The sequence below is a fragment of the Oncorhynchus nerka genome, unplaced genomic scaffold (genome assembly GCF_034236695.1).
Source record: "Oncorhynchus nerka isolate Pitt River unplaced genomic scaffold, Oner_Uvic_2.0 unplaced_scaffold_1013, whole genome shotgun sequence".
Lineage (NCBI taxonomy): Eukaryota > Metazoa > Chordata > Actinopteri > Salmoniformes > Salmonidae > Oncorhynchus > Oncorhynchus nerka.
This window is the reverse complement of record NW_027040284.1, coordinates 48526-65449: the sequence shown is the minus strand read 5'-3', so window position 1 is coordinate 65449 and position 16924 is coordinate 48526. Positions and strand designations below refer to the sequence as shown.

At 42.9% G+C, this 16924-nt stretch overlaps 1 protein-coding gene across 1 annotated transcript; it reads left to right on the top strand.

The window, feature by feature from the left end:
• Positions 1-682: 682 nt before the first annotated feature.
• On the top strand, positions 683-10771 carry LOC135570228 (zinc finger protein OZF-like). Its single transcript, XM_065016337.1, has 2 exons — positions 683-1472; positions 8630-10771. Exons 1-2 carry the CDS (start codon positions 914-916, stop codon positions 9394-9396), a joined length of 1326 nt encoding a protein of 441 aa, XP_064872409.1. The 5' UTR covers positions 683-913; the 3' UTR covers positions 9397-10771.
• The last annotated feature ends 6153 nt before the right edge of the window (positions 10772-16924 follow it).

The window sequence follows — 16924 nt, the reverse complement described above, 5'->3', positions numbered from 1 at the left end:
TGACATGACAAGGTATAGACACAACATCCTATTGAAAGAAGGCTCGTATAGCTCTATTGTTGTTGAATGGACTGACATGACAAGGTATAGACACAACATCCTGTTGAAACAAGGCTCGTATAGCTCTACTGTTGTTGAATGGACTGACATTTCAAGGTATAGACACAACATCCTGTTGAAAGAAGGCTCTTATAGCTCTATTGTTGTTGAATGGACTGAAATAAAAACAAATCTTTCCTACCGATGAGTCAACAGGGTTAATCGTAGGTAATATTCTAAAAACAAAGAAGTATTTTCATACAATATGTCCCGATTCCATATCTAATATCCGTGTGGAGGAAAATTATGCTTATAAATTAAGGTCCATAAGAAGAAAAGCTGCCGATATAAAGCAGAGAGTTTCACTGGAACTTTCTCAATATTATAATTGCAAACCAACATGAAGCATACAAACTTGGTAGTACAGAGTAAATCAATATGACGTTGTGAAATATTGCATTTTACCCACACCGTTGTTACATTGGTGGGTAAAAACGAATGCTTCCTAACCGTTAACTTGTCTGAAAATAAAATATACGTTTATCTCAACTGCGTTACCCACTCCAGTCAGCAAATGGCGGTCTGCGACTTTAAGGCGATGCTGCCGGTGTGACGTATAATGTAGTGGACGGAACGCTTCTTTCAACAGCAGCAAACAGTTAGTCAGACACCTCGGTAGCTTGCTAGACAACAGAGACGAAACAATAAAGCTCTTTAGACGCTTTCATATAGCCACTGTGTTTTATACCCACTTCTGTCGTCTAGTCCGTTATCCCATTTATTTTAAATGTTTACGTTGTTATTAGTCAGCTAGCTGGCTGGTTAAGTTAGCGTTAGTAGTTAGCGTTAGCCTAGCTAGCTAACATCTCCGACCATGAGTTCACTAAACTACTCTCGTCTTGCTAAAGACTGGACGGAGGAAGAAGCTTCCCCTCCAGCTACAGAAGAGGAGGTCTGCTGGACGGAGAAAGAAGCTCTCGTTAAAGAGGAGAAGGTTGTTACAATACAAAAACAAGTAGATGATGAGGCTGTTACAGTGAAAGAAGAAGAGAAAGACGTTTCAGTGAAAGAGGAAGATACGTTCAGAGTGAAAGAGGAGGAGGATGTTACAGTAAAAGAAGAGGAGGAAGACGCGTTCAGAGTGAAAGAAGAGGAAGATACGTTCAGAGTGAAAGAGGAGGAGGATGTTACAGTAAAAGAAGAGGAGGATGTTACAGTAAAAGAAGAGGAGGATGTTACAGTAAAAGAAGAGGAAGGTGCCGTTTTTGGAGTGAAATTGGAGGAGGAGGAGATGACTGTCACATCGAAAAAGGAGGAAGAGGAGGAAACTGGATATCTTGGCCCGGCTCCCCAAAGCCATCTTAAGGCATCCAGTATTGATGATGAAGTTAACCATAAGGTGCTTTTGAATAAACGGGTCCTGATTAACACTAGTAAGTACTGTCTTAAAAACAGAGGCACAAACTCTGCGGTTGTTGAACTGATGTTTGGTGTTAAAGGGGAAATCTGCATTAGCTACATCCCATGTTGTGACTTTTAAATGATTTATTTACAGCCATTGATTCTTGAAGAATATAACACCTGCCTCATGAGCTTAGTTCAACTGTTGTACCCCATCAGAACCCCAAAATAAGCTTTTTTTACTCCAATGTTTCAAAACAATGTAAACCAACTTTATAGCATCAACATGGTTAAAACTATAATGTTGATGTCATGGATGGTCAGTCCTTGCACCCATAGGTCTGTCTATGAATTTGAGAGTAGTTACATTTCTCCAGACCCATCCATCTTATTACCAAAACAGTGGTGGAATTACATCTTTGTTATTGGTTGAACTGCAGATTGGTTGATTGATGTGGTTTTTTAAAGGGGCAACCTCGGATTTAAATAGCAACAAAATGGCTGCTCAGAGACTTGGTTTGGTAAACGGCTTAGGGATGGAGAAATGTAACCACTCTCAAATTCATAGAGAAAGCTATTGTAGCAACCTTAACCCAAAACCTAGTGACCTCATCAAGAAGTTCAGACATCTTGGCGTAACAGTTATAAGGTGTTGGCTTGACAGTTGCTGGACTCCGATTGGAATCCTGCTCAGGGCCTCCCCCTGAGTTGACTACACTATGAATATAAGGACTGGCTGTCCATGATGTCATAATGATAGTTTTAACCAGATTGAGTCTATACAGTGTTAGTTTACCAACAGTGGAGTTATAAGAGCTCATGTTTTGGTTTCTGATGGGGGAAATACAGTTGAAACATTTAAGGCATTTTATAAGTTCTATTCTTCAGGAATCAATAGCTATTATGACGTCATAATGATATAATGTCTGACCCCGTTTAGTCAACTGGTCGTTTTTTCGGTCTAAAGGCTGTTGGTCGACCAAGATTATTTTGTTTTTAGTCGAACAGTCGCAAACATATACGTATGTACGTTCCGTCACTGTGGCGGCGATGTCGTCGATACATGAAGCCGTTGACTCATGTGGTAAACTCCTGAATGCCACCGGATGAATCCCTGAACCTATTCCAGTCTGTGCTAATGACACAGTCCTGTCGCTCATCTGAACACTTCAGTATTGAGCTGGAACTTCCTGTTTTGACTTATAAGCAGGAATCAGGAGTATAGAGTTATGTTCATATTCACCAGAGGGAGGGTGAGGGAGGGGCTTTGTATGTGTCTCTGTGAGTGGAGTAAAAGTGATCTAGTGTTTCTTTTCCCTCTAGTCCCCCCCCTGATCTTGTGTTCTGTCCTGTCGATGCAGAAAACCCAGCTAGATGTATATAACCCAGGTCCTTGTTCAGCCACTTGGAGAAGCATTGTATATTAGAGTTGTTAATGTCCCGTTGATAGAAGAGTCTCAAACGGACCTCATCCAGTTTATTCTCCAGTGATTTGCCCATTCGCCAATAGAACTGAGTGTAGACGGCAATTTATTCACTCTAGTCTCATCAGGGTGCCACCCCCCACCCCCCACCCCGTCGGCCTCTATAGCGCCTTCTTCGAGTTTCGGGGATTTGGGCCTGGTTTCGGGAAAATCAATATGTCTTTTGCCTCTGACTCATTGAAGTAGAAGTCCTCGTCCAAGGCTAGTGAAAAAACTGTTCTGATGTCCAGAAGCTCTTTTCGGTCATAGGAAACAATGGCGGAAACATTATGTACAGAAAAAAGAGTTATGATCAGCGTAAAGAAAATACACAAAATAGCACAATTGGTCAGGAGTCCATAAAACATCTGCGTTAGATGTTTGGAACGTTTTGAAACTTTCTGAAAAAGTTTTTCCTTTAAAACAATTTTTGTTTACTAGCATGTTAAATTTGGATCCCTAGCATGTTAAATTTGGATCACGTTTGCTCTCAGTTAATCATGTGCTTGTGGATATTTCAATTCCTGCTGTTTTGTTGCGATCGGCTTTACGAGCTGTGCTGGCTGGAATTCAGCGGAGTACCAGCGTTAGCCTACGTTGCTACCACCATGCCGCCCAAAGTTAAAGGGTTGGAGTAATGGAGAGAACAGTGTTTAACTATGACAGGTCTTTTATATCAACACAAATATGTCTACAAGCAATTGTTACAGCAACAGGAATATAGCTTCAAGAGCCTTTGTCCAAATACTGGTGGATTCAACTAACAAAAGAAGGGCTGATCTGACCAGAGAGAGGTCTAAGACCTTAAGAACAGTTTGCAGTTCTCCCAGGGAGAGGTGGATGTCCTGAAAGAGACTTGCAGCAAGATGGCAACAAACTGTAAATCACAGTGAGATGACATCATCACTGTCTGGGAATTATTATTATTATAGATGACATCATCACTGTCTATGAATGATTATTATAGATGACATCATCACTGTCTGTGAATGATTATTATAGATGACATCATCACTGTCTGTGAATGATTATTATAGATGACATCATCACTGTCTGGGAATTATTATTATTATAGATGACATCATCACTGTCTATGAATGATTATTATAGATGACATCATCACTGTCTGTGAATGATTATTATAGATGACATCATCACTGTCTGATTATTATAGATGAATCATCATTCTGTGAATTTATTATAGATGACATCATCACTGTCTATGAATGATTATTATAGATGACATCATCACTGTCTGGGAATTATTATTATTATAGATGACATCATCACTGTCTATGAATGATTATTATAGATGACATCATCACTGTCTGTGAATGATTATTATAGATGACATCATCACTGTCTGTGAATGATTATTATAGATGACTGGGGTAACAGACTATCTAGAGCGCGTAACAAACACAAGGCCCGCAGGTCCAATCCGGCCCGTGACACATTTCTATACGGCCCGCAGAGTTATTTGGGTTGTCAATTCAGTTTGGTTCAGCTTCCATACCGCCTGTGATGCGCTGCACTACAAGTCCCAGCAAGCAATGCCAACGTGCTGCACGCCAAACGTCAGTGGATTGCCACAGACACGCCCCTCTTCCCAGTTCCACACACAAACCAGCCAGTGTGCTGTAACATATCACTAATGTCTACCAGACTGAAAGTTTAAACATGTAGGCTTAACAATGAATAACCAAAACACTGAAAACTGAACTATTTTATTTAACACATATTAAACTCATTTTTTAGGCACCAAACAACTTCTATATACTGTAGACTTCCATTCATTTATTAGACTGATACCAAACTACCTTCAGACCAGTCTTGTCAGGCTTCTGGGCCTCCTAGAGCAAAACAATGTAGGTGTTGATGAGAGACTCCTCCTCCTTTTAGTGTTGTAGTCACCAGAGACTCCTCCTCCTTTCCACAGAGGGGTCATATTAGTGTTGTAGTCACCAGAGACTCCTCCTCCTTTCCACAGAGGGGTCATATTAGTGTTGTAGTCACCAGAGACTCCTCCTCCTTTCCACAGAGGGATCATATTAGTGTTGTAGTCACCAGAGACTCCTCCTCCTTTTAGTGTTGTAGTCACCAGAGACTCCTCCTCCTTTTAGTGTTGTAGTGACCAGAGACTCCTTCTCCTTTTAGTGTTGTAGTCACCAGAGACTCCTCCTCCTTTTAGTGTTGTAGTCACAGAGACTCCTCCTCCTTTTAGTGTTGTAGTCACCAGAGACTCCTCCTCCTTTTAGTTTGTAGTGTTGTAGTCAGTCACAGAGACTCCTCCTCCTTTTAGTGTTGTAGTCACCAGAGACTCCTCCTCCTTTTAGTGTTGTAGTCACCAGAGACTCCTCCTCCTTTTAGTGTTGTAGTCACCAGAGACTCCTCCTCCTTTTAGTGTTGTAGTCACCAGAGACTCCTCCTCCTTTTAGTGTTGTAGTCACCAGAGACTCCTCCTCCTTTCCACAGAGGGGTCATATTAGTTGTAGTCACCAGAGACTCCTCCTCCTTTTAGTGTTGTAGTCACCAGAGACTCCTTTTTTAGTAGTGTTGTAGTCACCAGAGACTCCTCCTCCTTTTAGTGTTGTAGTCACCAGAGACTCCTCCTCCTTTTAGTGTTGTAGTCACCAGAGACTCCTCCTCCTTTTAGTGTTGTAGTCACCAGAGACTCCTCCTCCTTTTAGTGTTGTAGTCACCAGAGACTCCTCCTCCTTTTAGTGTTGAGACTCCTCCTCCTTTTAGTGTTGTAGTCACCAGAGACTCCTCCTCCTTTTAGTGTTGTAGTCACCAGAGACTCCTCCTCCTTTTAGAGTAGTCACCAGAAGGACTCCTCCTCCTTTTAGTGTTGTAGTCACCAGAGACTCCTCCTCCTTTTAGTGTTGTAGTCACCAGAGACTCCCCTCCTTTTAGTGTTGTAGTCACCAGAGACTCCTCCTCCTTTTAGTGTTGTAGTCACCAGAGACTCCTCCTCCTTTCCACAGAGGGGTCATATTAGTGTTGTAGTCACCAGAGACTCCTCCTCCTTTTAGTGTTGTAGTCACCAGAGACTCCTCCTCCTTTTAGTGTTGTAGTCACCAGAGACGCTACAAAGTTCTTTTTTTTCCCATGAGAAGACTGATTTTTACAACACCGCTGTAGCTCTGACACCTTTCACCGCTGATGAGGAAGGCTCATATCTGTAGCTCTGACACCTTTCACCGCTGATGAGGAAGGCTGATATCTGTAGCTTTGAGGAAGGCTGATATCTGTAGCTCTGAGGAAGGCTGATATCTGTAGCTCTGACACCTTTCACCGCTGATGAGGAAGGCTGATATCTGTAGCTCTGAGGAAGGCTGATATCTGTAGCTCTGACACCTTTCACCGCTGATGAGGAAGGCTGATATCTGTAGCTCTGAGGAAGGCTGATATCTGTAGCTCTGAGGAGGGCTGATATCTGTAGCTCTGACACCTTTCACCGCTGATGAGGAAGGCTGATATCTGTAGCTCTGAGGAGGGCTGATATCTGTAGCTCTGACACCTTTCACCACTGATGAGGAAGGCTGATATCTGTAGCTCTGACACCTTTCACCACTGATGAGGAAGGCTGATATCTGGCGGAGGCAGTGAGATTGAGACACGGCCCAGATACAGATATCTGTAGCTTAGACAGACAGATTCTTATGGGGAATGTTGTGTTATACTAATTACATTTTGAGTGGGTGTGTAGACGACAACTCTAAGGGTTTTTTAACTTGTCTCCTCCCCCCTCATTAACTTGTCTCCTCCCCCCTCATCTACACTGATTTGGACTGGATTTAACAAGTGACATCGATAAGGATCATGTCTTTAACCTGGATTCACCTGGTCAGTCTGTCATGGAAAGAGCAGGTGTTCATAATGTTTTGTACACTCAGTGTTATTACTTCTAAATAAACTGTTCACCATCTGGGACCATTCAACAGTCTAGATTTACCAGGTTATTACTTCTAAATAAACTGTTCACCATCTGGGAACATTCAACAGTCTAGATTTACCAGGTTATTACTAAATAAACTGTTCACCATCTGGGACCATTCAACAGTCTAGATTTACCAGGTTATTACTAAATAAACTGTTCACCATCTGGGACCATTCAACAGTCTAGATTTACCAGGTTATTACTAAATAAACTGTTCACCCTCTGGGACCATTCAACAGTCTAGATTTACCAGGTTATTACTGAATAAACTGTTCACCATCTGGGACCATTCAACAGTCTAGATTTACCAGGTTATTACTAAATAAACTGTTCACCATCTGGGACCATTCAACAGTCTAGATTTACCAGGTTATTACTTCTAAATAAACTGTTCACCATCTGGGACCATTCAACAGTCTAGATTTACCAGGTTATTACTAAATAAACTGTTCACCATCTGGGACCATTCAACAGTCTAGATTTACCAGGTTATTACTAAATAAACTGTTCACCATCTGGGACCATTCAACAGTCTAGATTTACCAGGTTATTACTAAATAAACTGTTCACCATCTGGGACCATTCAACAGTCTAGATTTACCAGGTTATTACTGAATAAACTGTTCACCATCTGGGACCATTCAACAGTCTAGATTTACCAGGTTATTACTAAATAAACTGTTCACCATCTGGGACCATTCAACAGTCTAGATTTACCAGGTTATTACTTCTAAATAAACTGTTCACCATCTGGGACCATTCAACAGTCTAGATTTACCAGGTTATTACTAAATAAACTGTTCACCATCTGGGACCATTCAACAGTCTAGATTTACCAGGTTATTACTAAATAAACTGTTCACCATCTGGGACCATTCAACAGTCTAGATTTACCAGGTTATTACTAAATAAACTGTTCTCCTTCTGGGACCATTCAACAGTCTAGATTTACCAGGTTATTACTTTTTGGAATTGATGATTTCTGGAGCTGCTAAGATATTTGGTTTTGATACTTGCAAAATACCTATTTTGAATGCAGCAGTTGTTAGCTTGCATGCTAATGCTCATTGACATGCTAGTAGCAAAGCTAACCAAAGAGCATTTTACTGATTGAAGTTTAAGTGTTTTTTAAGTAGAAAGCAGCTGATTTGCGACGACGGCACAGACATTATATTAAGCAGGAGATTCAAACGAGCCTTACAATTATATTCCAAAGTAGTGTGAAGTGCACTGATATTCAACCTGGAAATGGAGGATATTTTTGCTGTCAACCTATGAGGACTCCCCTGAGTTTCCCCCCCATGAGGGTGAATTAGTGAATAGCGACAGAGTTTAATGTGACTTTCCTTGAGTAGCACTCCCAATATTGCTCAGAAAATGTGTGGTAGTATACAGAATACATTGTGGAAAAACTAAAATCTTCGCTCACCATTTTTTCATCCATGCAGATATACTACATCCATAACTAGTGGTTTCTGTATTAGCAGGGATGAGTTTCTGCAATCAAGTTGAGTGTGCATCGCCCTCGTGCGGCAATTTTAGCACAGAAAGGGGACTATAATCTAGCCTAGAGTTTTGTTTCCCGATTTACGACTAAAGTGAAAAAAATAACACAAAATATGACTGTTGTTGGTCACTGACTGTCATATTAAGATAATAGTCAATTAAGTTTATCAAAGCATTTAAATATTATATTTATTATATTTGATTTATTATATTATAAATATAATATTTCTGCTGTTGTGGGCCTTTAACCATCCATCTGACTTTGTCGTTCACACAGGAGAGAGACGTGACTATCGTGGATCCTCTGGGGAGCCTCAACAACATCATGAAGCTGACGAGGCAGAGAAGAGTCTGTCTACATCAGAAAACCTCAAGAAACACCAGCGGAAACACACAGGGAAGAAATCTCACCACTGCTCTGACTGCGGGAGGAGTTACTCAAGATTAGATTCACTAAAAGTACACCAGAGAATTCACACAGGCGATACAGCTCACTGCTCTGACTGTGGGAAGAAATTCACCTCTTCAGCAGACCTAAAAAGACATGAGAGAATCCATACAGGAGAGAAACCTTATAGCTGTGATCAATGTGGGAAGAGATTTACGCACTCAAGCTGCCTAAAGGTACACCAGAGAACACACACAGGAGAGAAACCTTATAGCTGTGATCAATGTGAGAAGAGATTTGTTACATCTAGCCGTCTGACTATACACCAGAGAACACACACAGGAGAGAAACCTTATAGCTGTGAGCAATGTGGGAAACGTTTTAATGTTCGAAGCGGCCTGAAAACACACCAGACAACACACACAGGGGAGAAATCTTTTAGTTGCTCTGACTGCGGGAAGACCTTTTCAAAATTATATACATTAAAATTACACCGGACAATTCACACTGGGGAGAAACTTTATAGCTGTAATCAATGTAGGAAGAGTTTTAATCACTCAAGCTTGCTGAAGGTACATCAGAGAACACACACAGGAGAGAAATCTTTTATAGCTGTGATCAATGTGGGAAGAGATGTGTTACATCTAGCAGTCTGACTATACACCAGCAGACACAGGAGGCATATCATACAGCAGTGATCAGTGTGGGAAAATGCTTACATCTAGCAGTCTGACTATACACCAGAGAACACACACAGGAGGCATATCATACAGCTGTGATCAATGTGGGAAAATGCTTACATCTAGCCATCGGAATATTCACCAGCAGACACAGGAGAGAACCGTTGTAGCTGTAATCAATGTGGGAAGAGTTTTACTCAGCCAAACGTCCTGCTATCACACCAGAGAACACAGGAGAGACACCTCGTAGCTGTGATCGATGTGGAAAGAGTTTTACTCAGCCAAACGTCCTGCTATCACACCAGAGAACACAGGAGAGACACATCCTAGCTGTGATCGATGTGGAAAGAGTTTTACTCAGCCAAACATCCTGCTATCACACCAGAGAACACAGGAGAGACACCTCGTAGCTGTGATCGATGTGGAAAGAGTTTTACTCAGCCAAACATCCTGCTATCACACCAGAGAACACAGGAGAGACACCTCGTAGCTGTGATCGATGTGGAAAGAGAGACGCTGGTAAAGTATCTCTGATTAAACATCAGAGAAAATACATACATGAAGGAGTTGTTTCATGACATCAATACGATGATGTCACAATGTAGAATGTTTTAACATTGTAGTAGGAGTGTTCTAATGATGTCACAATGTAGAATGTTGTAACATTGTAGTAGGAGTGTTCTAATGATGTCACAATGTAGAATGTTGTAACATTGTAGTAGGAGTATTTTAATGATGTCATAATGTAGAACCCTAAACGTTTGTCTCCTGTTCTATTGATTTCAACTTGATATCGAAATGAGTGATGACAAAAATGTGTTGCGTTTCTCTTAGTTTTAGCGACCCCTAAATTTACATATTCTAAATTTTAATGCATCCCTCCAAAATGTAGCTGACTGTCTTCTGCAGGTTGTCCTCTAACCAGTGAGGTAAAAGATATCTCCCATTTCCATGTTTTGTTTAATAGTTGTGTTAGTTTTAACAGCACATACAACCTGATTTCCCCCCTAATCGATATCAGTGATTTATTGTTGTTGTTTTTGGTGTAATCATGTAACATTTAGTAATCATAATTATTTATGCAACCAACTGACATTTTTTTTTGTTTACTAACAATGTAGTAAGTAAAACTAGCTTATATTTCTGGTTGGATATTACATCCTATTCTTGCCATTTTAGTCAATGTCATTTCCTTAGAATGATCATTAGTCTTTCAGTTTTTATTGTCATTCCTAATGTTTGTTGTGGTGTAAATATTTAGTGTAGTTTTTATTTGTTTGTTTTTTCCTGTGAAGCGCATTTCGTTGCGTCCATGTCTGAAATGTGCTGTATAAATAAAGCTTGATTTGAACATATTGTAAAACAAATTAACCCAACCACCGACCAATCGAAACCAATGATGAAATATGTGCAAAAGCAACACAAATCTTGGTCCATCTCAGTATGAAAAACAGTATCAATTCAGTATATCTATGTCTAAATAGTCCACGGAATGTCGGTTTACTATCTCTTTTCAACCAACCCAGTACATTCTTGTTGAACATTTTTAAATTGTAGTGTAATATAGAATTTGGAATCCAACCATTGTGTAACGTAAACTCACTCACTTTTGTACATCGCCTTGGTCCTGGTCCGTACAATTGACCTTATTTTAGCGCCCCTTAAAAAAAACGTAATACTTCCAGGTCAACTGTAAATCAAATCAAATTTGATTTGTCACATACACATAGTTAGCAGATGTTAATGCGAGTGTAGCGAAATGCTTGTGCTTCTAGTTCCGACAATGCAGTAATAACCAACAAGTAATCTAGCTAACAATTCCAAAACTACTGTCTTATACACAGTGTAAGGGGATAAAGAATATGTACATAAGGATATATGAATGAGTGATGGTACAGAGCAGCATAGGCAAGATACAGTAGATGGTATCGAGTACAGTATATACATATGAGATGAGTATGTAAACAAAGTGGCATAGTTAAAGTGGCTAGTGATACATGTATTACATAAGGATGCAGTAGATGATATAGAGTACAGTATATACGTATACATATGAGATGAATAATGTAGGGTAAGTAAACATTATATTAGGTAGCATTGTTTAAAGTGGCTAGTGATATATTTTACATCATTTCCCATCAATTCCCATTATTAAAGTGGCTGGAGTTGAGTCAGTGTGTTGGCAGCAGCCACTCAATGTTAGTGGTGGCTGTTTAACAGTCTGATGGCCTTGAGATAGAAGCTGTTTTCCAGTCTCTCGGTCCCAGCTTTGATACACCTGTACTGACCTCGCCTTCTGGATGATAGCGGGGTGAACAGGCAGTGGCTCGGGTGGTTGTTGTCCTTGATGATCTTTATGACCTTCCTGTGACATCGGGTGGTGTAGGTGTCCTGGAGGGCAGGTAGTTTGCCCCCGGTGATGCGTTCTGCAGACCTCACTACCCTCTGGAGAGCCTTACGGTTGCGGGCGGAGCAGTTGTCGTACCAGGCGGTGATACAGCCCGACAGGATGCTCTCGATTGTGCATCTGTAGAAGAATGTAATATGAATACCACTGTAAAAGCACAATTTCTTCCCTTTCCAACCAAATCAAAAGAGGAGACCTCAACGCCGCCTGTTTTTGCATGATTTACGTGATGGAGCTTCGCCTTTTTAAAAATGGCAGGTGGGGAGCGAAGGCTACGAAGTGATCGGGAAAGGGGAGGGCACCCTGGCGACCCAGGCGGCTCCAACAGCAGTGAACACCGCTATTCCAGCAGCATCAACCCCGTCCCCTGTGTGCTGTCCCAACCCCAACCCTGTTGACTGCAGCCATTGTCTCGGCGAGGCTGGCAAACGTCCTGATGCCTCCCATCTTGGCAAACAGGTTCAGCAGCAGCAGAGGCTGGCAAACGTCCTGATGCCTCCCATCTTGGCAAACAGGTTCAGCAGCAGCAGAGGCTGGCAAACGTCCTGATGCCTCCCATCTTGGCAAACAGGTTCAGCAGCAGCAGAGGCTGGCAAACGTCCTGATGCCTCCCATCTTGGCAAACAGGTTCAGCAGCAGCAGAGGCTGGCAAACGTCCTGATGCCTCCCATCTTGGCAAACAGGTTCAGCAGCAGCAGAGGCTGGCAAAAGTCCTGATGCCTCCCATCTTGGCAAACAGGTTCAGCAGCAGCAGAGGCTGGCAAACGTCCTGATGCCTCCCATCTTGGCAAACAGGTTCAGCAGCAGCCGACCGTGAGCCGCAGGTTATTACTGCATTGTCGGAACTAGAAGCACAAGCATTTCGCTACACTCGCATTAACATCTGCTAACCGTGTGTATCTGACAAATAACATCTGATTTGATTTGAAGAAGTCTCTCGGCTCGGGTCGTCACCGCTGACGGCTTCAATGAAATGCTCATCCAGCAGGTCCAGGAGAAGAAGGACAAGGAGAGGAGGCAAAGCAGAGGAGCAGAGGAGGCAGGAGGAACTGCACAGGAAGAGGGAGGATCTGCAGAGGAAGAGGGAGGATCTGCAGAGGAAGAGGGAGGATCTGCAGAGGAAGAGGGAGGATCTGCAAAGGAAGAGAGAGGAGAACAACAAACGCAAGGCTGAGGTGCAGGTAGCAGACCTCGCCGGGTGGGGGAGGCACTGTGCCATCTGCCGCAACATCAAGGTAGCAGACCTCACCGGGTGGGGGGAGGCACTGTGCCATCTGCCGCAACATCAAGGTAGCAGACCTCACCGGGTGGGGGGGCACTGTGCCATCTGCCGCAACATCAAGGTAGTAGACCTCGCCGGGTGGGGGAGGCACTGTGCCATCTGCCGCAACATCAAGGTAGCAGACCTCACCGGGTGGGGGAGGCACTGTGCCATCTGCCGCAACATCAAGGTAGCAGGCCTCACCGGGGGGCACTGTGCCATCTGCCGCAACATCAAGGTAGTAGACCTCGCCGGGGGACACTGTGCCATCTGCCGCAACATCAAGGTAGCAGACCTCGCCGGGGGGCACTCTGCCATCTGCCGCAACATCAAGGTAGTAGACCTCGCTGGGGGGTACTGTGCCATCTGCCGCAACATCAAGGTAGTAGACCTCGCCGGGGGACACTGTGCCATCTGCCGCAACATCAAGGTAGCGGACCTCGCCGGGGGGCACTGTGCCATCTGCCGCAACATCAAGGTAGTGGACCTCGCCGGGGGGCACTGTGCCATCTGCCGCAACATCAAGGTAGTAGACCTCGCCGGGGGACACTGTGCCATCTGCCGCAACATCAAGGTAGCAGACCTCGCCGGGGGGCACTGTGCCATCTGCCGCAACATCAAGGTAGTAGACCTACTGCCCCAGGGGCACTGTGCCATCTGCCGCAACATCAAGGTAGTAGACCTCATATACATACACACACACTGTGCCATCTTCCGCAACATCAGGGTAGCAGACCTCGCCGGGGGGCACTGTGCCATCTGCCGCAACATCAAGGTAGCAGACCTGTGTAGGCTATGCTATATGTGTAGGATATGTATATGTGTAGGCTATGCTATATGTGTATGCTATGATATATGTGTAGGCTATGCTATATGTGTAGGCTATGCTATATGTGTAGGCAATGCTATATGTGTAGGCTATGCTATATGTGTAGGCTATGCTATATGTGTAGGATATGCTATATATGTAGGCTATGCTGTATGTGTAGGCTATGCTATATGTGTAGGCTATGCTATATGTGTAGGCTAATATGCAGCTGTCATCTTCAAACCTCCATTCTAGAAACAAACACTTATTTCTATATACACTACTGTTCAAAAGTTTGGGGTCACAATTTCTCTGTTTTTGAAAGAATAGCCATTTTTTTGTCCATTAGAATAACATCAGATAGAAATACAGTTTAGACATTGTTAACATTGTAAATGCCTATTGTAGCTGGAAACGACTGCTTTTTGAATGGAATATCTACATAGGCGTACAGAGGCCCATTATCAGCAACCATCACTCCTGTGTTCCAATGGAATATCTACATAGGCATACAGAGGCCCATTATCAGCAACCATCACTCCTGTGTTCCAATGGAATATCTACATAGGTGTACAGAGGCCCATTATCAGCAACCATCACTCCTGTGTTCCAATGGAATATCTACATAGGCATACAGAGGCCCATTATCAGCAACCATCACTCCTGTGTTCCAATGGAATATCTACATAGGCATACAGAGGCCCATTATCAGCAACCATCACTCCTGTGTTCCAATGGCACGTTGTATCAGCTAATCCAAATGAATCATTTTAAAATGCTAATTGATCATTAGAAAACCCTTTTGCATTTATGTTAGCACAGCTGAAAACTGTTGTTCTGATTAAAGAAGCCATAAAACTGGCCTTCTTTAGACCAGTATCTGGAGCATCAGCATTTGGGGGTTCGATTACAGGCTCGAAATGGCCAGAAACAAAGAACTTTCTTCTGAAACTCATCAGTCTATTCTTGTTCTGAGAAATTAAGGCTATTCCTTGCAAGAAATTGCCAAGAAACTGAAGATCTCATACAACGTTGTGTACTACTCCCTTCAAAGAGCAGTGGAAACTGTCTCTAACCAGAATAGAAAGAGGAGTGGGAGGCCCCGGTGCACAACTGAGTAAGAGGACAAGTACATTAGAGTGTCTAGTTTGAGAAACATACGCCTCAAAAGTCCTCAACTGGCAGCTTCATTAAATAGCACCCGCAAAACCCCAGTCTCAACGTCAACAGTGAAGAGGCGACTCCGGGATGGTGGCCTTCTAGGCAGAGTTCCTCTGTCCAGTCTCAATGTCAACAGTGAAGAGGCGACTCCGGGATGCTGGCCTTTCTACGCAGAGTTACAAAGAAAAAAAAATTCTCAGACTGACCAATAAAAGAAAAGATTAAGATGGGCAAAAGAACACAGACACTGGACAGAGGAAGATTGGAAAAAGGTGTTATGGACAGACAAATCTAAGTTTGAGGTGTTCGGATCACAAAGAAGAACATTCGCGAGACGCAGAAAAAATGAAAAGATGCTGGAGGAGAGCTTGACACCATCTGTCAAGCATGGTGGAGGCAATGTGATGGTCTGGGGGTGCTTTGCTGGTGGTAAAGTGGGAGATGTGTACAGGCTAAAAAGGATCTTGAAGAAGGAAGGCTATCACTCCAGTTTAAAACGCTTAATTGGAGCCAATTTCCCCCTACTGCAGGACAATGACCCAAAGCACAGCTCCAAACTATGAAATAACTTTTTAGGGAAGAAGCATTCAGCTGGTTTTCTGTCTATAATGGAGTGTCCAGCACAGTCACCAGATCTCAACTCGATTGAGCTGTTGTGGGAGCAGCTTGATCGTATGGTGCGTAAGAAGTGCCCATCAAGCCAATCCAACTTGTGGGAGGTGCTTCAGGAAGCATGGTGTAAGGGTCTGTGTGTAGCTGGTGCAGAGGAGTCAGGCGCAGGACAGCAGAGATGAGTGAATAAAAGTAACTTTACTGAAAATCATCAAAATACAAGATAAATCCAAGCCCACAATACGGACCACAATACAACAACACTGGCTTACCGGGGGTCTCTCATACCGTCCCTGGGGGGAGGGATGCGTGGGTTGAGTCACTGATGTGATCATCCTGTCTGGGTTGTGTGCGTTCTCTAATTCTCTCCTTCTCTCTTTCTTTCTCTCTCTCGGAGGACCTGAGCCCTAGGACCATGCCTCAGGACTACCTGATATGATGACTCCTTGCTGTCCCCAGTCCACCTGGCTGTGCTGTTGTGTGTTCATTTATGAACATTTGAACATCTTGGCCATGTTCTGTTATAATCTCCACCCGGCACAACCAGAAGAGGACTGGCCACCCCACATAGCCTGGTTCCTCTCTAGGGTTCTTCCTAGGTTTTGGCCTTTCTAGGGAGTTTTTCCTAGCCACCGTGCTTCTACACCTGCATTGCTTGCTGTTTGGGGTTTTAGGCTGGGTTTCTGTACAGCACTTTGAGATATCAGCTGATGTACGAAGGGCTATATAAATACATTTGATTTGATTTGAACAAACAATCACTCACAACCAAACATGGGGAACAGACAGGTAATTGGGTGAGTGAAACCAGGTGTGTAAAAGACTAAATGGAAAATGAAAAGTGGATCGGCTAAAAGGCCGGTGACGTCCACCGCCAACCGCCGCCCGAACAAGGAGAGGGACCGACTTCGGCCGAAGTCGTGACACATGGGGTGTAAAACTCTTCAGATTACCTCAACAAGTTGACAACTAGAATGCCAAAGGTCTGTAAGACTGTAATTGCTGCAAATTGAGGATTTTTTTTTGACAAAAGCTAAGTTTGAAGGACACAATTATTATTTAAATTAAACATCTTTATTTATAAACTTGTCCATGGCTCGACTATATTTCCTATTTCATTTTGCAACTCATTTCATGTATGTTTTCATGGAAAACAAGGACATTTCTAAGTGACCCCAAACTTTTGAACGGTAAATGTACATGCTATTCCACATTTATTTTTTGGTTATAATCATGTTATAATGCTCATGTACAA